This window comes from Saccostrea cucullata, unplaced genomic scaffold, assembly GCF_032062105.1.
Source record: "Saccostrea cucullata isolate Sc308-1 unplaced genomic scaffold, CSIRO_AGI_Scuc_v1 ctg10730, whole genome shotgun sequence".
Taxonomy (NCBI): domain Eukaryota; kingdom Metazoa; phylum Mollusca; class Bivalvia; order Ostreida; family Ostreidae; genus Saccostrea; species Saccostrea cuccullata.
In genome coordinates this window covers 1-21,005 of record NW_026922826.1, presented here as the reverse complement: position 1 = coordinate 21,005, position 21,005 = coordinate 1, and the positions used below count along the sequence as shown (strand labels likewise).

Genomic DNA, 21,005 nt, shown 5'->3' with positions numbered 1-21,005 from the left:
GTCCTTAAGAGCTTGTACACATGTTCAGTGACTGTAATTTTCAATAGAAGTCTTTTTCTTGGATCTTCTTTAAAACTGATCAAAGGCTTTCAAATTCTTTAATTAAGTAAAGATGTATCTTAACAAAAAGAACATTTAATTTACTTCATGTTTTACCCAGTTATTGATAAGGCCTAAAAAAAAATTATGTTTGTTTCTTGTAACCGGACCGACCCATTCAAATTATCCCCGGATGGATTTTTTTTCTGACAAATGGCAAAACTTCGTTTGATCAATCAGCTGATTCCATTTATTAAATAAAAAAAAATAGCTTGTAGCTTAATTTGAGACATAAAATATGTCAACTTAGTGTATATTTACCTTAAATATAAAGAGTAATCATTATTGTAACAACAGTTTCCCCCTACAACTTTCTGAAGTTTGTTTTCTGCCACTAAGCAGCCATTTTGGATGCCATGTTGGTTGTCCACTGTAAATATAAACCTGGTATTTTCAGTCCGGGGATGTTTGACCATTCATAAGCCAAAAAAAAAAGAAAAGAATTTCTGACCCTTAATTTTTTGGGAATGTTACAGGAAACAAACTTATTTTTTTTTAGGTCACCTGAGTCACTCAGGTGACCTATTGCTATCTGTTTTTGTCCGTCGTCGTCCGTCGTTCGTCGTACGTCGTTCGTCGTTCGTCGTCAATCGGTCGTAAACTTTTGAACATTTTCAGCTTCTTCTCTGCAACCACTGAACCAATTTCAACCAAATTTGGCACAAAGCATCTATGGGTGAAGGGGAACAAAAATTGTGAATTTCATGATCCCTGCCCCCCAGGGGCCTGGGGGGTGGGGCCAAAACCACTAAAAATAATGCAATCTTCAAAAATCTTCTTCTTTACTCCTGGACATCAAGCAGTCAAACTGTTTGCATGATTGTAATCAGCATTGAGTCCTTTACCAAAATTGTGAAATTCATGGCCCTGGGGTCAGGGGTTCTTGTACTAGGGCGGGGCTAAATAAGTATATAGTGAAAATGCATTATTTCTTTGAAAATCTTCTTCTCTGCTCCTGGGTATTAAATAAACTAACTAAGTACATAGTTATGATGAGCAAGAGTGCCTCTACCAAAATTGTGAATTTTATGGCCCCAGGGTCAGGGGTTCTGGTGTCAGGGCGGGGCTCTATTGATTATATAGAGGAAATACATTAATTCTTTGAAAATCTTCTTCTTTACTCCTGGGTATTATATAAACTAACTAAGTATATAGTTATGATGAGCAAGAGTGCCTCTACCAAAATTGTGAATTTTATGGCCCCAGGGTCAGGGGTTCTGGTGTTAGGGCGGGGCTCTATTGATTATGTAGTGAAAATACATGAATTCTTTGAAAATCTTCTTCTCTGCTCCTAGATTTTATATAATTTAACTAAGTACATATTTATGATGAGCAAGAGTGCCTCTACCAAAATTGTGAATTTTATGGCCCCAGGGTCAGGGGTTCTGGTGTCAGGGCGGGGCTCTATTGATTATATAGAGGAAATACATTAATTCTTTGAAAATCTTCTTCTTTACTCCTGGGTATTATATAAACTAACTAAGTATATAGTTATGATGAGCAAGAGTGCCTCTACCAAAATTGTGAAATTCATGGCCCCAGGGTCAGGGGTTCTGGTGTTAGGGCGGGGCTCTATTGATTATGTAGTGAAAATTCATGAATTCTTTGAAAATCTTCTTCTCTGCTCCTAGATTTTATATAATTTAACTAAGTACATATTTATGATGAGCAAGAGTGCCTCTACCAAAATTGTGAATTTTATGGCCCCAGGGTCAGGGGTTCTGGTTTTAGGGCAGGGCTCTATTGATTATATAGTGAAAATACATGAATTCTTTGAAAATCTTCTTCTCTGCTCCTAGGTTTTATATAATTTAACTAAGTACATAGTTATGATGAGCAAGAGTGCCACTACCAAAATTGTGAATTTTATGGCCCCAGGGTCAGGGGTTCTGGTGTCAGGGTGGGGCTCTATTGATTATATAGAGGAAATACATGAATTCTTTGAAAATCTTCTTCTTTACTCCTAGGTATTAAATAAACTAACTAAGTACATAGTTATGATGAACAAGAGTGCCTCTGCCAAAATTGTGAATTTTATGGCTCCAGGGTCAGGGATTCTCGTGTTAGGGCAGGGCTGTATTGATTCTGATTATACATGTATAGTGAAAAAACATTAAATCTTTGAATATTTTCTTCTTTGCTCCTAGGTTTTAAGCAGATGAATTACCTATATAGTTATGAGCAATCCCTAATCTTCAAGAATTGTAAATTTCAAGGCCCCAGGGTCAGTTGTACCATAGTGGGGGGGGGGGGGGGGGGGGGGGGGCTGTACTCGTACTTATGTACTGAAAATGAATGAATTGTTTGAAATGTGCTACTTGGTATTAATCAAATATTTTTGAAAAGCAAGTATGCCTTTCCAAAAATTGTGCAATGTGTTGATCTAGGCCTAAGAGTCAAGGGTTCATGTGTGGTAGCGGCACTACTGATTATTGCTGAATATTACTGATTAGTTGAAATGCATTTTTTGTTCCCCTACCCTGCCTATGGGTATAAAGTATCCAAACTAAGGAACTGCTAAGTGTATAGTTATGATGACCAGATTGTAAATGTTATAGCATCTGGCTTAAAACATGGATCAAATTCAGTCACTGGGAAGTTGTTGAATAATGCTCAGGTGACCTATAAGGCCCAGGGGCCTCTTGTTTAAGCCTAAGGCATGTTTCACATACAAGTATTGAACTAAGAATTTTTCTCGACCATTTTACCAGTTTGCCTTTGCCCATGACACAGCCCGTGTCCTCCAGTGTTTAATACAGTATGGTTCACCAGAACAGAGAGAAATTGTTTTTCAGGAGATCAAAGGTATACACTGTCATTCCAATTCTCCTCAGTTTAAAAAGAGGAGAACTTTGAATTCAACAGATACATGTATTATCATTTCTCTCTTAGATTCTGTATTAAGATGCCAACAACTTTGTTTAAACATTAAAATGAATACAAATGTATGTATATCATACATACCATATATACTCGCCTATAAGTCGGAATTTTGGGAGTTAATCTCTGGTCCAAAACTCTATGTCCGACTTATAGGCGAGCTATGAAATGAATGGTATTATATGAGGTCAGTCCCTCTGATATATAAGTTTATTAAATACAACCGAGTTATAGGCGGACCGACTTATAGGTGAGTATATACGTTATATCGTTTAATATTTAAATCATATGATATTCACAGTTCCAAGCATCAGAATGTTTCTCATTCAATCAAAGTTAAATTTGAAATATTTTGATTTTTGTCTCTATTTTCAGATCAAATAGTCTTAATGTCCAAGTCAAAGTATGCAAAGTTTCTTGTGAAAAAATTTCTCATCTATGGGTAAGTAATTTGATAAAGAATTTGAAATACGCATTACCCTTTGGTAAAAAGAAACAGAACTTTAAATGAATTACTATTTTTATCATTAATTATAGCTCTTAATAGTCTTATGTGAAATTAAAGGCAAAAGCTATTGGATGTCTGTTAACTGTGTTCTGGAGAGAAAAAAATTACAGGGATAGACATGAACTTTTATATTCACTTGTCCTTCGGGCAAGTGAACTACAATTTTGACTTGTCCAAATGCAATGTTGATCCCTGAATTACGTAAACAATGATCGACATTCGACAAGATAATAATATGACAGTTCTCTACATAGGGTAACAGCCCAATAAATATTTATTGCCTGATATTTGCCCAGTAAACAATTTTTCAATAGTTCAGCATTGAAATAGTCTTTTACTTTGTCTGTTACATTAATATGTGTGTATTTTATTTAGAATACCAACAATTTCTCACTTCTAAATTGCAATAGAAGGCCAAGAGTCTGTGAGAAGTGATTCAAACAGACCAGAAACATTTGGCTCTTTCAATTTTTTTTTTTATAGCATGTAAAGGCAGCAAATTTTAATGAGATAATTCTTTCATTTATTTTTTTTTAGGTCAAAGCCAATGAAAAATGCAGTAATCAAAAGTTTTCATGGGAGTGTTAGAAAACTAGTCAGACATGCTGTAAGTCCATATTGTCTAGTCAAGGAATGAATACATGTAATTTAGATGGACTATTTTAAGTAAAAAAAGAAACCAAGTCTCTATTAGAAATGAAATATGTGGTTAAAATAGAGAACAAAAATAAGTCTGTATCCATCAGGGGTGACTTTTTTTCATATCTGTAACAATTAATTGTATTAAGTAGAATTGTATTGTTCCTATAAAAATCAAGCATGTTGATGTTTTATATGTAAATTTCATACATACAAGTATTAGCCCTTCCTTTTAAAACATCAGCATATTTTGTATATACATGTATATTGCAGGAAGCCGCTGAGGTGGTAGAGTTGGCATATAATGATTACGCCAATGCAAGTCAGAGACTCTCTCTTCTTGAAGACTTTTATGGCCCTAGTTTTACCCTTTTTAAGGTAGGCTTGCAGTTACTCAAATTTGCATCTTATACCTGATTTGTTAAATTCTGTTTTACTAGAGTGAGTTCTGCATTAATTAAAATCCATTTTTATTAAATATTATTGAAACTGTTGTGCAGTATAAAAAATGATTTTTTTTTCAATTTGATATTTACAGACACCTGACATCAAGTCTTTAGATCAATTGTTACTAGTCCAGCCTGACAAAAAAGAGATGATTCTGAGTAACATGAAGGAAGCATTGCTGCCATTGATTGATAAGTGAGTTAAAACTTTTAAAAACGAACAGACAATTTGTATAATAGCATTTACACATACAGTGAGTTAAAAAATTGTTGAATTTTATGCATGCCTGATTTGTTCAGAAGGTTAGTGAATATACATTATGATGTACAAGTTCCTTCACATTAGGAGTTGTTGACCAGTTATATTCAATTACTTACATACTTTTTTTCCTCTAGAACAATACTAGGGCATTCCATGGTTCACAAGATCTTCCATGAATTCTTTGTTCATGCTAAGGAGAAAATGAAATCGGTAAGCTTTGCTTGTTTGGTACAAATTTATGTGGGTTTAATAATGACAATCTTTACTAAGTAGATAAAATTGTTATTCTTATTTGTAATTTATCATACGATTTCTTATCTGCTTTACAGGATATGATTGAGTCATTAAGAGAACACCTTGTACACATGATCCACACCAGGGAGGGAGCCAGAACAGCCATGTGTTGCTTGTGGTATGGGACCAGTAAGGTATGTCTACAACAACACAACAGCCCCCCCCCCCCCCCCATTCATTTCATATTTATAATGTAACAGGATACTAGATATTTTGCACATATCTACCATAACATGAAAAAAAAGTTTAAAATTGCATTGTAATATAAATCCTTTACATACAATGTCAATTTAATACAATGAATTTTTATTATACAGGGAAAAATCGGACTTGTATATCATTTAATGACAGTATCTAAATGTTCATTTTTCAGGACAGAAAAGTGATTATGAAGAGCTTCAAAACACATGTTGCCAAGATTTGTAAGGATGAGTATGGGTATTTGGTGCTGATAGCTTTATTTGATGTGGTGGATGATACCAAACTGGTGGGCAAAATCATCTTGGAGGTAGGTAGAAATAACGTTAGCCACATGACAAAGATTAATTGATACATAACAAATTTCCCTCTGATACTATTCTAAAAAAAAAAAAAAAAATAGAGAAAGGTAGGAGATCTGAATCCATCAGTATTTTAATAGTGAATTCTTTATGTACCAAGGTTGTAATTATGCCAATTGTCAAGTAGTTCAATTATGTTCTTTTCTGATTTTTAAATATAAGTACATGTATTTGTATGTGTGTTTTAGGCTTCAATTCATGAAACATTTCTAGGAGGTTGTGATTAAGGCATGAAATGACTATTTTGCAATAAGTATAGTATACTTTTGAATTTGCAGGAAATTTTCAAGAATTTACATGACATTGGTCAGAACCAACATGGCAGGAAGGTTCTCCAGTATTTATTGTGTCCCAGAGACCCCCATTTCTTCCAACCAGACATTGTTCGAGTTCTTAAAGAGGGGGACAGCAACCCACACAGGTAAGAGACCTAAGTCCAAAATATCAGGGATATATTTGCCAAGGTTTGTCTATAAAGACACACCACTAAAATCAAGGATAATATGTAATTAAATGCCTGAATGTCACTTGACCTCTGGGTTGTGTCCACTGATGTAGCAACAACATAGACCTGCAATCTTGAACAATGTACTAGCCTTGTGGTAACAGAACTTATATAATGAATTCAGTAGATATTATATATTTAGCCTAGTAGCAGGACTCAAGGGGGAAGGGATATCATGGTTTCTATGGGGTATGTAGATAAGATGTGTGATTATAGTAAGTAGTAATTATGAGGTTAGAATGTTAACAATGTTTTAAGTGTGTGAGGATGGTACCAAACATGGAACTTGCATAACCAGCTTCAGAATTTATGGAAATTATCTTTTGCTTCCACGTCATTTAATACTCAGTACCTTGTATAAGATTCACTATTGCCAACTGTATTTACTAGGGATGGCAATTCTTAACCGGTTAATCGATTAATCGGTCGGAACCAGTCGGAACGATGCTAATCGGTTAGAAAATCCGTAATCAGTTAGTCGGGAAAAATAAAAATGTATGTAAATTTGAACACATTTTCCTAAACAATCTTTTTTTTTTTAGAAAGGAAACCTCTGCTTAAAGTTCATTTAGCGTTTTTACATATCTTGTAATTAAATAATTTGGAGGTATTTATAGCTCTCCTGATTGAGATCACGGGAGAATTGGTCAGTTTGTAAAGTGTTAATTGCTGTTTTTCAAATATCATGCCATTACCCCGACTGTCCTGCACGTGATTTTTAATGATATTAAAAACATCCCCATTTAGCACTTTCAATTAGTATGTCTTTATGTTACCATTATCTATAAGTTGTTATATTAGGGAAAAAAACGTTAATGAAGCGAGAGTGCAGACATTGTTTTGATTATGATTTCAATGCAGAATAAATGCCTTTAACATCTGCGTTGGAAAATAACGTGTTTGTTTTCTCATGCAAGATTTATGATTATCTTTATTTTTTCTTGTATAATGAAATTAAAATAATATAAAGTCTTATGCACATGACATAAAACATCCCAATCAAGATAATTAACAGAATGTAACTTCTAACGTCTTTTTCAGCCTTCTTGTGTATTTTGAAGAAATGTCAAAATGTACATCTTGATACAACTAACAGGTTAATCGGTCAGAACGTCTTGCGGTTAACCGATTAGCAATTCTGTAATCGATTGCCATCCCTAGTATTTACATATTTATTATCCTTAATAAGTGATTACATGTACTATTTCTTTTTCATGCATAGAGTTTCAAAATGACTCTTTCGTTGACTTTTATGGAAGTGCTGCATATGATATCTTTGTGTAGGAATTATGTGACATTCTGTGTTGAAAGATTAGCACTCTGTAGGGTGACAATAAAGAATCAATTTATTTGAACCTATTATTGATGATTTACCTTTCCTTTCAGTAAGAAAGATTCTGCTCTGAGATACAGAGAGTTGCTGACGATGGTGTCTCAGCCTTTTCTACAGTTTATTGTAGACCATGCTCGAGATCTGGTTTTGGAGAATGGCTCACTACTTCTGATCTTATCTATTCTCAACTATTCTCTGGGTAAGTTTCCTCAAGTATGTAAAGCAGAGAAAATATGTATCGCAAAATGAACTGCATTGCTGATTTTTCCCCAACAGCAGAATTTAAAAAAAAATAGAAATAACAAATTCTTCTGAATTTTGTCAAAAATTGTGTATTAGAGAAAAAAAGTTTCTGGAATACCTTAGTTCTCTATGTCTCTTTATAACATGTCAAATCTTCAAGCCTTTACAGTGTATGTTATTAATATGCAGATTTACGAGGGACGTTCAATAAATAATGTCATTAGCTCGATGGCATACAACATAGTAGTCATATGACATAAAAATTGACTTTCTCTCATTATTGAATCTTTAATGAATTGATAACAGTTTGTGTGACCACTTTACATCGCATTATTTCATCGTGGGAAGCTGGAAAACAAGGGCTATTCGAGACACTGGATTAAAAATGAATGGTCAAGAATCAGTAAACTAGAGTAAAATTAAACGCTTCATTAAAGCAGCTGTAAAACTTGTTAATATTCCAAAGATATATTAAATGAAATATGTGAAAGTTACAGCAACCAATGCCTGTTTTATAGACAGGTGAACATGTAGATTTCAAGAAACAAAATTATATAATGGGCATCAAAAATGGGTACAGTCCTTGGCAACAATGACTTACAACAACCGATGTAAATTTGCAAAATTTCAACAAATTATCACTGATTATGTTTTATTGACTTTAAGACACATAGCAAAATTGATAAAAATCATTTTGGGGATAGTTCATACTGTTTTAAAGAACCATTTTATAGTAAAAAAGTTTAATACTCAAAGGTCACCCTATATTTTAAAAAATGAGTGAAAACGACAGTGTGTAGGAATATCCAAACAATTCTTTTAAAAAATCAAAAATTTGTACTTATCCACGTTTGTGTGAAATTCTAACAGATAATGAAACTTATATCCATTTTGCTTTAATCCCTCAAAACAAATTTACAATAAGATGCACTTGACAAAACTGCAAAGGCCTAAGAAGAGCAAAGAATTGCAGGAGCATAAAACAGTTTTATATGCTATTTTCTGAAATATTAGCGGTCTTGTTCTTCAAATTCATATTCGGGGAGGAAGTTCAAATATCTGGAGGAGTCTAGAAAACAATTTTTTTGCAAAAAAATTGAAAGGTTTATATGAGGAAGGAAACAGAATGAGGAATACACTACATTAAATGTCTTCATGACGGCGGCCAAACCCACAGGCCATGAAGAGTAAAGGAGTTTTCGGGATAAACAACAAGTAAATGTTTTGTCACACCAACAAAATTTGCCAGATATTTCAACCTTTGACTAGTTTCATTTTCTAAAATTAGAAAAACATCTATCAGAAAGAAAAAACTAGTACAGCAAATCATAGGATCTGCCATATTCCAGTATACAAAGGGTCATACTCAAAAATGTGTTCGAAAAACAATTGGAAATTGAATGAAAATGTTACGGTTTTAATTGAAAGAGAATATTTTAGTTAAATCATTAAGATTCTTCAGGTGACCCAAGTGAGGCCATGAGAGCAGTGGCTGAAATTGCGGCAGAACCATTTGTAGCAGGCAGCTTAGAAAACCAGCACATTGTCGAGCACCCTGCTGGTCATATGACACTGAAACATTTAATACAGAGAGACAGGGATAGGATACATGCAGGACAGCCAGGTAAATGTCACATGACAATGAAACATTTAATACAGCGTGACAGGGATAGGATACATGCAGGACAGCCAGGTATGTCACATGACACTGAAACATTTAATACAGACAGGGATAGGATACATGCAGGATAGTCAGGTATGTCACATGGCACTGAAACATTTAATACAGCGTGACAGGGATAGGATACATGCAGGACAGTCAGGTATGTCACATGGCACTGAAACATATAATACAGACAGGATAGGATACATGCAGGACAGTCAGGTAAGTGTCACATGGCACTGAAACATATAATACAGACAGGATAGGATACATGCAGGACAGTCAGGTAGGTGTCACATGACACTGAAACATTTAATACAGCATGACAGGGATAGGATACATGCAGGACAGCCAGGTATGTCACATGACACTGAAACATGTAATACAGACAGGATAGGATACATGCAGGACAGCCAGGTATGTCACATGACACTGAAACATTTAATACAGACAGGGATAGGATACATGCAGGACAGTCAGGTATGTCACATGGCACTGAAACATTTAATACAGCGTGACAGGGATAGGATACATGCAGGACAGTCAGGTAAGTGTCACATGGCACTGAAACATATAATACAGACAGGATAGGATACATGCAGGACAGTCAGGTAGGTGTCACATGACACTGAAACATTTAATACAGCGTGACAGGGATAGGATACATGCAGGACAGCCAGGTATGTCACATAACACTGAAACATTTAATACAGACAGGGATAGGATAACATCCCTAATTGGGCATTTTCTTATTTTCTATTAGATAGATAAATTTTCTTTGAAACTAACATTTTTATTTCCTGATTACCTAGATTTAAAATATCTTTGTTTAGTTAATTTTTTGACATTCATTATTATCTATGATTAATGTGATTTATGAGTATTCAGTGGCCTTACACACTTTAAAATATCACTGAAACGCAGTTGTAAGTCTGATGTTCTGGCATGCATTGTATCCTTGATGCTACTTTTTATACACCTTGTCTGTAGCTATTCTCCTGTATTTTCAGTGCTGTTCTCTCAGGTTTTACTGAGAACACTTAAGGAGGGATCATTGAAGTCCTGGGCCGCATGTAACAGAGGCTGCTTTACACTTCTATTGTGAGTTTAATTCTCATGTTATTTGTACATGTATTTCTATGCTATCTATGAGAACATCAAAACTAACTTTGAAGGTACATGAACAAATATGTTTAAAATACAGTCAATTCTCGAATTATTGCCATTTGATTCATCGCCATTTTCGCAATACCGCCATGATTTCCTAAGAACGTTTTTCCTACTATATAAAATTCTCTTTATAACGACAAATTCGCATACTGCCATCCGCCACCCTGTTTTCACAACAAACATCCATTTTTAAGTGTCAATTATCTCGATATACCGCCACAGACGCATGGGGTCAGTGAAGCGCAGCTAATTGGTTGACGCTATCCCTGTTGTAAAGCATGCAAAGCCAGACAAAGTACATGCAATTAAATAAGAATTAAATAAACAATAATTTTAATATGGACTGTTTTAATAATTTTGTTCTCTGTTTAATAAAAATCATTTAGGCACGACTTCGCGGTAGATGTTAAAGTAGATGTTAAAGTACGCCGAATACGATATTATTTTGATGATCTCTGCTTTAAACAATGCAAAGTTTGCTTAAAAAATAATTATAAGGTATAAATTGTGAACGTTTCATTAAGAATGATGTCATAAACAATGAATTTATTCAAGAAATCATTTTACGTACTGTCAGTAATATATCTCGATGATCGACGCAGCATGTTGTTTTTTTTTTTTTTGATATCCGGCGTGCCGATTTACATGCATACAAATGTACTACTTGTCTTTATTTCATAACTGCACATTTTGTTTTAACGAAATTGTACTTAAAAAATTACTTGTATTTTCAAATTTAGAAATATGTTTATATACATGTACATATAATTATAAGAATAGAAACGCTAAATGGTATTTCTAAGAACAGTAACTCTACTTCTTGTGTCCTGAAAAATGGGAAATTCAATTCATCGCCAAATTATACCGCCATGATTTCTAAATTACAAAAGATGGCGGTTTATCGAGAATTAACTGTACTTTGATTTCTCCATGTAAATAAATATGTTCCTCAGAATAGTATTAATGAGAATTTTTTTTAATAGCTTGTTAGAAGTGGATCATCCTGAAATAACAGACACAGTAATTAGTCAGCTGTCTGGAATCAGAAGTTCATTGAAGAAAATGACATTCAGAGGAGCTCAACTTCTCTTACAAAAGCTGGATGCTTTAAGTGGGGAGTACAAATTGTAACTGCATGTACTCTGGAGTGTACATCTACTGTTAAGAGTAAAGTACAGATTGTACCCGGATGTAACCATCAGTGTACAACCATTGTTGGAAGATTTGTGAATATTGATGAATAGAAATGTGAAGCACAGAAATTTTTAGTTGGAGACTGAATGCAGCTTTGATCTAAAGATGAACAGACAGTGACAGTTTGAAATCTGGCATTTGATGTTTTAGTTTTACATGTCAATAATGGCTATTTGTACAATGTAATATGTAAATTAAGTACATGTATATTAAAATATTTTATGTGGAATGACTTTTTTAGGAATTTACAATTGATGCAGTTAAGGAAACCAAATGTTGACTAAGAGTGGCCATCAGCTTAATGAAAGAAAATTACCTTAATCGGTTTTAAGAGTTTTTTGATACCATCTGTATTTTTCCCCTTTGAAAATTGCTATTTATTTGAAATTTCATTGTAAGTCAAATTGATATTTAATAAACAATTTATGTTGAAGAGTCTTGTATTAAAACATTTTTTAATCTTGAATTTTTTTAATTTGAGAAAATTATATTCATCCAGCCTGTAAATGAATTGTGAATAAAATTCAAATTAACAGATGCATTTTTGTATGTGTGTATTTTTTTTTTCAGAGGATAAACTTTAAACAGACAAAACAAAAAGTATACTACATTATGTACATTGTACTTTAATTTTTCACACTGAGTTCACATGAAGTTCATGATTTTGGCTGTCAATCTTAGCCCTCCTCCCCTTCCCGTCTTGAATTTTCAAAGTAAATAAATCTAAAAAATGAAGTCGATATCCATGCACAAATGTATTAACATTACTGGATGTTAATTTTTTAGCTCACCGCGATGAAGTCGAGATGAGCTAATGCTATACCCCCGGCATTGGCGTCGGCGTCCCAGGTTAAAGTTTTAGGAGCAAGTCCATTCCCAAGTAACTATAAGCCTTACCTGAACCAAACTTGCATGGATGATGCAGCTAGGGATGTACACTACCAGACTTGCTTCGGATGCTTGATCTGACCTACATTTTCCAGATGAGTGACCAGGTTAAAGTTTTTGGAGCAGGTTAAAGTTTTTGGAGCAGGTCCATTCCCAAGGAATTATAAGCCCTACCCGGACCAAACTTGCATGGATGATGCATCTAGAGATGTACACTACAAGACTTGCTTCGGATGCTGGATCTGACCTACATTTTCCAGATGAGTGACCAGGTTAAAGTTTTTGGAGCAGGTCTATTCCCAAGGAACTATAAGCCCTACCCGGACCAAACTTGCATAGATGATGCTTCTGATGATGGACACTATCAGACGTGCTTCGGATGCTGGATCTGACCTACACTTTCCAGATGAGTGACCAGGTAAAAGTTTATGGAGCAGGTCCATTATACAGGAACTATAAGCCCTACCTGAACCAAACTTGCATGGATGATGTATCTAGGGATGTACACTACCAGACTAGCTTTGGATGCTGGATCTGACCTACATTTCCATTCCCAAGTAACTATAAGCCCTATTTGGACCAAACTTGCATGGATGATGCATCTACGGACACACTACCAGACTTGCTTCGGATGCTGGATCTGATCTACATTTTTATTCCCAAGTAACTATAAGTGCTACCTGAACCAAACTTGCATGGATGATGTATCTAGGGATGTACACTACCAGACTTGCTTCAGATGCTGGATCTGACCTACATTATCATTCCCAAGTAACTATAAGGTCTACCTGAACCAAACTTGCATGGATGATGTATCTAGGGATGGACACTATCAGACTTGCTTCAGATGCTGGCTCTGACCTATATTTTCCATACAAGAGACCAGGTCAAAGTTTTGGGAACAGATCAATCCGAATCAAGTTGAAGTCCTTGATATCTGCAGTATTAACAGTTATGAATATTTGTTTACACTATACATGTTTTTCACGCTACACGCGTAGAAATGTGTATATGCCATGTAAGGGGTTAAACACAACTTGCAAGAATATTGTTGTTGGGATGAATACTAAATGTTAAGAAAATATGATGTGAGATTTGCATTACTTAAACTGATAACATTCGTCGAGGTGAGCTTCGTAATCTTTCATTACCTATGTTTTAAAATAGGATTTGTATTTGCAAGAGGTGTCATTTGTGTTTTATCATGATAAATATAACAAGTTTATGAACATTCTGCACTGCATCAATGTAGGACACCCTGCCCCTACCTTTTTTTGCTGCCTATAGGATTTTCATTTAGATAGTGTCCCCTCCCCAAACACACTCGCCCTCACTTCACTTGCAAATCCTATGATTTTAAACAAGAGGCCCATGGGCCAAATTGCACCTGAGAAGCTTTGGCCATTCTGTTCTTTACCCAATTTCCTCCTTGTAATACATATTGTGACCCCACCCTACCCCACTGATCATAATTTAAACAATTTGAAACCTACACTACCCCAGTATGCTTTCTGGCCCAGTGGTTCTTGAGAAGAAGATTTTCAAAGATTTTTCCAATATACTCCTATGTAAAACTTTGATTCCCCATTGTGGCCCCGCCCTAACCCCGGGGGTCATGATTAGAACAATTTAGAATCAACACTACCCCAGGATGCTTCCACATAAGTTTCAGCTTATCTGACCCAGTGGTTCTTGAGAAGAAGATTTTCAAAGATTTTTCCTATATATTTCTATGCAAAACTTTGATTCCACATTGTGGCCCCGCCCAACCCCCGGGGGTCATGATTTGAACAATTTAGAATCTGCACTATCCCAGGATGCTTTCACATAAGTTTCAGCTTTTCTGGCCCAGTGGTTCTTGAGAAGAAGATTTTTAAAGATTTTTCCTATATATTTCTATGTAAAACATTGATTCCCCATCGTGGCCCACCCTACCCCCGGGGTCATGATTTGAACAATTTAGAATCTACACTACCCCAGTATGCTTCCACACAAGTTTCAACTTTACTGACCCAGTGGTTCTTGAGAAAAAGATTTTTAAAGATTTTTCCTATATATTTCTATGTAAAACTTTGATTCCCCATTGCGGCCCCGCCCTACACCGGAGGGGGGGTCATGATTTGAACAATTTAGAATCTACACTACCTCAGGATGCTTCCACATAAGTTTCAGCTTTAGTGGCCCAGTGGTTCTTGAGAAGAAGATTTTTTTAATGACCCATCCATATTTTTATCTTTTCTTGATTATCTCCCCTTTTGAGGGGACATGGCCCTTCATTTTAACAATTTATATTCTCCTTCACCCAAGGATGCTTTGTACCAAGTTTGGTCAAACTTGGCCCAGTGGTTCTTCAGAAGAAGTCGAAAATGTGAAAAGTTTACAGACGGACGCACAGACAGCTAGACGGACAAAATGTGATCAGAAAAGCTTACTTGAGCCTTCAGCTCAGGTGAGCTAAAAATTACCTCCCTTTCTCTTAAGCTTAGATATTCCGACAATCTCTGATTTACCTCTCTTGATATTTTTGCTTTAAAATCCAGTCTTTAAGAATTTTTTTTCATTTATGGAATGAAGCTAATTTCAACTTATATTATACGATATAACATAACTTGGGGCAGTTTACGCTTTATAAACCGCGAAGCGGTTTATAAAAAAGCGTTAACTGCCCCAAGTTATGTTATATCGTATAATATAAGTTGAAATTAGCTTCATTCCTTATAATTTAATTTCAGTGCATACAATGAGATAATTTTCTCCCCAGAATAATGCTCCACAATGATTTAGTTTTGAAAGTAACGTCAAGCGGAGTAATACGTTTTTTGACGTAACTCATTGTGACGTAGGCAAGTTATGTTATCCAAAATGGATAAAATCTTTTATCCAATCAAATGGCGTGTTACAAGTAAAATTAAATTATTTAAAAATATAATATACAGATACAAAAAACATTCAGAAAAAATAACTTAGTATATGAAAAGATGTACAATAATGTAGTAGCACTCTGAGCTTTCTCCAAATGCCTTATTACAAATTTAACAGAGTTAACTTTGAGTGATCTGCTGTGAATATGTCAGGAGTTATCCTTTATGAGTTATGTACTCAGCACGGTCCACTGAATTCTGGAGTCAAGCTATTTACTGTGTCCATCATTTTGTAATAACAACATACTCAAGCAATATCCATTAAATTCTGTGAGTTAAGCTGTTTAGTGTGTCCATCACTGTGTTGATAAGAGTTACTCAGTACAGTGCACTGAATCCTACAAGTTAAGATATTTAGTCACAGTGTCCAACTGTCCATCACTTTATTATAACAATGTACTCGGCACAGTTCATTGAATTCTGTGAGGTAAGCTGTTTAATGTGTCCATCACTTTCTGATAACAATGTACTCAGCACAGTCCATTGAATTCTGTGAGTTACCTTAATCTCTGCACTATTGTTGATCGAGCATATTTGTCTGCTGTCAAAGAAACAAAATTGATGGCAGTCTGTCTGTAAAGATAACAAATCACGAGGGATCAAAAAAATATTAATAAAAATCTTAATAAATGAAAAAAGGCTAACATATTTCACAGATTACAAGGAGTTTGCAGAGCTTGTATCTTACCTTTATTTTCAGGTTCTAGCTGATCTCTTTGGTCACTCTCACAGAAACATTGCGAGCTGCTTTTGGAAACAGGATCAATGCCAGCATAAACCCCTACCAATTAACAAAAAAAGAAACTAGAAATTCAAAAAATTCGAGTGTCATAATCTCATTTCATTCACATAACACAAGGTCTCAAGCTTGACATACAACTGACTTACCAAAGATTTCAGGTTAGACAGTAGTTAGTCCTTCATCTCCAGTCTTGTTAACAAGTTGAGGTCAGTCTCATCTTCTGCCTGTTAACAAAGAAAAATCTAAAGATCATTGAAAATAATGAAGGAGACCTTGTGCCAAAATGTTCACCTGAATCATCTTGACCTTGTCATCAGAAGAAAAAAAATCTTAATTCATATTTTTACTAATCCTAGTCCAAAGGGATCATGATGTAACCTAATTTGAATCAGGACATCCTCAGGATGCTTTAGATTGCAACATGGTTGCTGTTGTGCTGCAGAAGGTAAATCACCCTGAACCTATGATTTGCATAAGTGTATAAGAAAATTTGAAAATTGCAAAAAAAGAGCTTTTTACTCACTCCATTATCAGATACTGTCTGCTAGACAAAGCTTGGCAATGAACTCTTCTTCTTCTCTTGGTCAGCACTGGTCTTCTTCCTTCTTCCCTTGTCAAATCCCTTAAAAATACTTGATGGAGAGAAGATAAGCAATAATTCAAAGCAATGTAATAATCAAAGAAACTCAAATGATCATAATCATTACAACATTATTAGCTGGAAAATCAAAGAGCAAATTAAGACAATCAGGTTATGAGAGGAATAAGGTGGATTATTGGGGCAAGGAGAGGAATGCATAGTTACTTTAGAGGAGGGAGGACAGAAATATGTCAGAAATAATTAAACAAAAATACTTGTAAGACTCCTGCTTGTTAAAGTGGGTCCTGATGAAGTTCCATAGGTAAAAAAAGAAGTACAAATATTCTCCTCATGGCTGCAGCGAAATGGGAGAGGGATTCTTCCTTACTTAGAATTCCTAGTCAGTCTTAACTTTCTTCTGCTTAAAAAGATAAAAAAGAGACATAAAAGGGGAAACACTTTCACTTCATATCAAGTGAGAAGCTTCAGTAAAAAGCAGCTTGTTGCTTACCACTTTTGAAACACAATGCCTTCAAAACACAGACAGGAATAGACTCTTCTTATATTAATGACCTTGGTCCTCCATTGTTCTTCCTCTTTTGAATTAAAGAGGAACTGAAATCTGTCGAAAGTCCAGAGGTTAAAGCTTGGTACAGCCAACATCAATTGGCAAGCAAAGATACAAGTCAAGTCTGAATCTTACTCTGCTTTCTGCTGATGTCTGCAGTTCAATGGGAGAGGGAGTCTTCCTCACTTCAGGATCCTGTTCAACCCTAACATTATTCTGCTTAAAAAGATAAAAACAGACACCAAAAGGGGATCATTGGCACTTCATACCAAGTGAGAAGATTTCTAAAATAAACAAGTGGCCAAAAGCGATATGCTCACCTAAGCATATTGGCTAGTAAATGCACAAATTAGTCCAGTATTGAAAAGTATAAATTTTGGAATATAACTACCTTGAGACATTTTCATATCAATAACAATGGCTTAGCTGTTCTTGAACATAGATTTTTTTTCTATATATTACTATCCCGGGCCATTGATGCCCCTCCCTGCCCCCTGGAATCAAGATGTGGACAAATGTGAATCTACACTACCTAAGGATGCTCCCATATCAATATGACTACCGGTATATATGGCTTTGGTATTATTGAGAGGACGTTTCCTATACATTCCCCTGTCGATTTTGATCCACCATTGGGGCTCTGCCCTACACATGGGAGTCATAATTTGAACAAACTTAAATCTACACTACATGAAGATGCTAGATTTCTAAAGATATTTCCAATATAATCCAAAGTAAAACTTTGATTGTCCATTGTGGCCCAAACCTTTCCCCGATAGACGATTTGAACAAAATGAAATCTTCACTACCAAAAAGGATGATTTGATATCAATATGACTAATTGTGGCTTGAGAAAAAAACAATTATGTATATCCCTGGGTACATACTGTAGATTCCTAAATATATGCGTGGAAGTAATTATCGCATAATTTCGCAAGGGGCATCAAACACAAAATTAAATTACTCGCCTTTATTTTTATGGAGCTGAAATCTATGTAAAATCTTTTAACCAACCATCCATTCGAATTATTATTCTCGTGATTTGAGAGTGAAAAGCCTATTCGCGATAATAATTACACGCGAAAATAAGGAATCTACAGTATAATATATATTTTTGATCCCCTATTCTGACCCCAACATGGGGTCTTGATTTGACTTTGAATCTACACTACCTGAGGATGATGCCACACAAGTGTCTCTTTCCTGTCTCAGAAGATTTTTAAAAGATGTCCTTAATTTTTCACTTACCGGTATTTGTATAGTAATCTTCCATTTGAAGAGGGAGTGGGCCTTCATTTGAATAAACTTAAATCCCATAATGGTATTTATCCAAGGATACTCTTTGCCAAGTTTCCTTGAATTTTGACAAAGATGAAAATGTGAAATTTTACAAAAAATATGACAAAGACATAAAATGAACAAAGGTTCACTTCTTTTAAAAACCAGCACTTATATCAATTGATTCTTCTACTAAACAGGGGTTGTGATCAGTTTTCTTTCCTAGATAAGATGTTTACCAATGCTTTTGAGACTCATCTTCCCATGCGCCCTTGCGAACTTAGCCTGGGACCAAATGGTACCCAGTATCCGTCTGCTTCCACGTGGAGGCATCGCATAGGACTTGTTGTGGAGAGGCTATGTTCTGGCAGGGGAAGACATAAAAATTCCTTCCCTTTTCACATTGCTGCTAGCCAGCGATGATGGATGAAAGCGAGAGGTGACAAGCACACACACACTAACACCAACACACTAGACGCATCACACAACATTTAGCAGACGTTAGTAGTTTTAGTAGCTTGTTACTTCTGCAGGGTTCTCCATCGTTTGAAATTTTACTGTGTTGCAGAGTATTCGCAAAGCACTAAAATTTCACAGTATTTTAGCGATCGAATTTGCAACTGAATCACTATTCATTATAATTACTTAAGAATACATGCACACACTTTTAAAAAAAAAAATTGCTAATTCGTTACAAAAATAGTATGGTCGAACATATAAGCACATATTGTGAAATGCAGAGGAAATTCTTTTCGATAAAGTTAAACTACTCAAAATTTTTTAAAGCAAATTTGTTTTTTTGTCAATCTTCTTGATCAAATTAAGGAATTACAAAAAAAAAAAATTTCGGAATAGTAAAATACGTTTAAAAGTTCCTTGAAAATTTAAAACTATTTATAATTACATCAAGTAAATGATTTCGGTACAGTGCTATAATGTTTGATTTACATTGCCAACATACTGTAAATCACTTTCTATTTGTGTGAACTTTATTTTCGTGTAGTTACGCAAGATAGTGTGCTAGCCAAAATTTAATTTTTGCGTAAATTAGTATTCCTTAAAATTATATAGAGCAATGACCACAATTCGTGAAATTTTGTCTCGCTTATCAAGAGTCAATAACTATCTCGCAAAATAAGGTGTCGCGAAAATTTAGTGATCTACAGTAATTCTAGAGCCATTGCTCTATAGAAAAGACATTTAAATATATTTCTAAAAATAATACAATGTACTTTAATTGCAACTACTAGTACCAATTAACTGTTACATGGAAGTATGAAAAACAATTATTTGCCTTTGTTCTTTCATGCGTAAAGTCTGGCAAGGGTGTAGGAAATAATTGATTATGCAAGGTGAAACCGTAATGAAGTGCTCTATATTGTGACGTAACCTATTTTCGATAGTATCCTAATTTCGATAGGCTAATGTTTTTAACAATAAATCAGAAAACCTTTCGTTATTTTTTGGAACTCTTATCCCAAAATTACCACCAGATGTAAAAAGTGTAATAAAGCCAAAAAGATCGAAAATTATGCCATTTGGGGAGGTAAGATTTTATTTTTCTTTGTATCTATTCAAATCACTCCCTTTTCTCATAATGCCAAAAAATTCACTCTAAAACCCTATCTCCTAAGCCTGAAAACAACATTTGATGTTTCAATGTTATCGTCTATTAAAAAGCTCTGTGTTATGGCTTAAAAATAGATAAGCCTCGCTTTGGGCAAACTTCCGCTTAAAAAATAAAGTATGGAGGCCTGTTACGGGTATTTTATTTTAAATTTTGACATTTTTTTAATGTTTTATTTTTTGTTTCTGTTGATTTATTGTTCTTTTTTGTAGATATTTTCCATCAAAATTGGAATTTACAAGAATTATTATAGGCCAAAGGCTGTGGATAATGCTTTCCAAGCAGACAATGGCTTCTGGCTTGAAATTTCAATTTTATAAAATTTCAACCAAAAAATAAAAAAAAATTAATGTTATAATTAAGTATATTTTATTTGTTGTTAAGATTATAGTTGAAAACAGGACCAAAAAATCCAATACCAGAAAAAATGACAAAAAACAAATAAAAGAAAACAAAAACCCACACAAAATAACATAATTCGATGTTTTAATGAAAATAACTGTGCGCCATACTTGCTATCGAAAATAGGTGACGTCATTCAAAACAACTCGGATTATGGCGGATCCAAAGAAAGTTGAAAAATTACTAAAATTCTTAGCAAATAA

At 34.7% G+C, this 21,005-nt stretch overlaps 1 protein-coding gene and 1 long non-coding RNA gene across 6 annotated transcripts; one reads left to right on the top strand and one right to left on the bottom strand.

The window, feature by feature from the left end:
- Positions 1–2,810: 2,810 nt before the first annotated feature.
- On the top strand, positions 2,811–12,262 carry LOC134262551 (pumilio homolog 3-like; the record flags this gene model as incomplete). Its single annotated transcript, XM_062744947.1, has 13 exons — positions 2,811–2,904; positions 3,355–3,421; positions 4,025–4,094; positions 4,400–4,504; positions 4,665–4,768; positions 4,969–5,044; positions 5,164–5,262; positions 5,502–5,636; positions 5,967–6,109; positions 7,580–7,725; positions 9,232–9,393; positions 10,443–10,533; positions 11,586–12,262. Coding segments are annotated over 13 exons (1,440 nt in total), but the record flags the coding sequence as incomplete, so codon positions are not given.
- A 4,066-nt stretch (positions 12,263–16,328) lies between these two features.
- On the bottom strand, positions 16,329–19,528 carry LOC134262550 (uncharacterized). 5 transcript variants are annotated; one of them, XR_009991027.1, is made up of 6 exons: positions 17,631–19,528; positions 17,439–17,549; positions 17,203–17,348; positions 16,871–16,979; positions 16,494–16,571; positions 16,347–16,386 (listed from the first exon to the last, which is right to left on the bottom strand). It is a non-coding gene; the product is annotated as an uncharacterized LOC134262550 (long non-coding RNA). The 5 variants fall into 5 exon arrangements; XR_009991028.1 differs by having other exon boundaries at positions 16,871–16,969; XR_009991026.1 differs by having other exon boundaries at positions 16,329–16,386; positions 16,490–16,571; positions 16,871–17,348.
- Between the last annotated feature and the right edge of the window lie 1,477 nt (positions 19,529–21,005).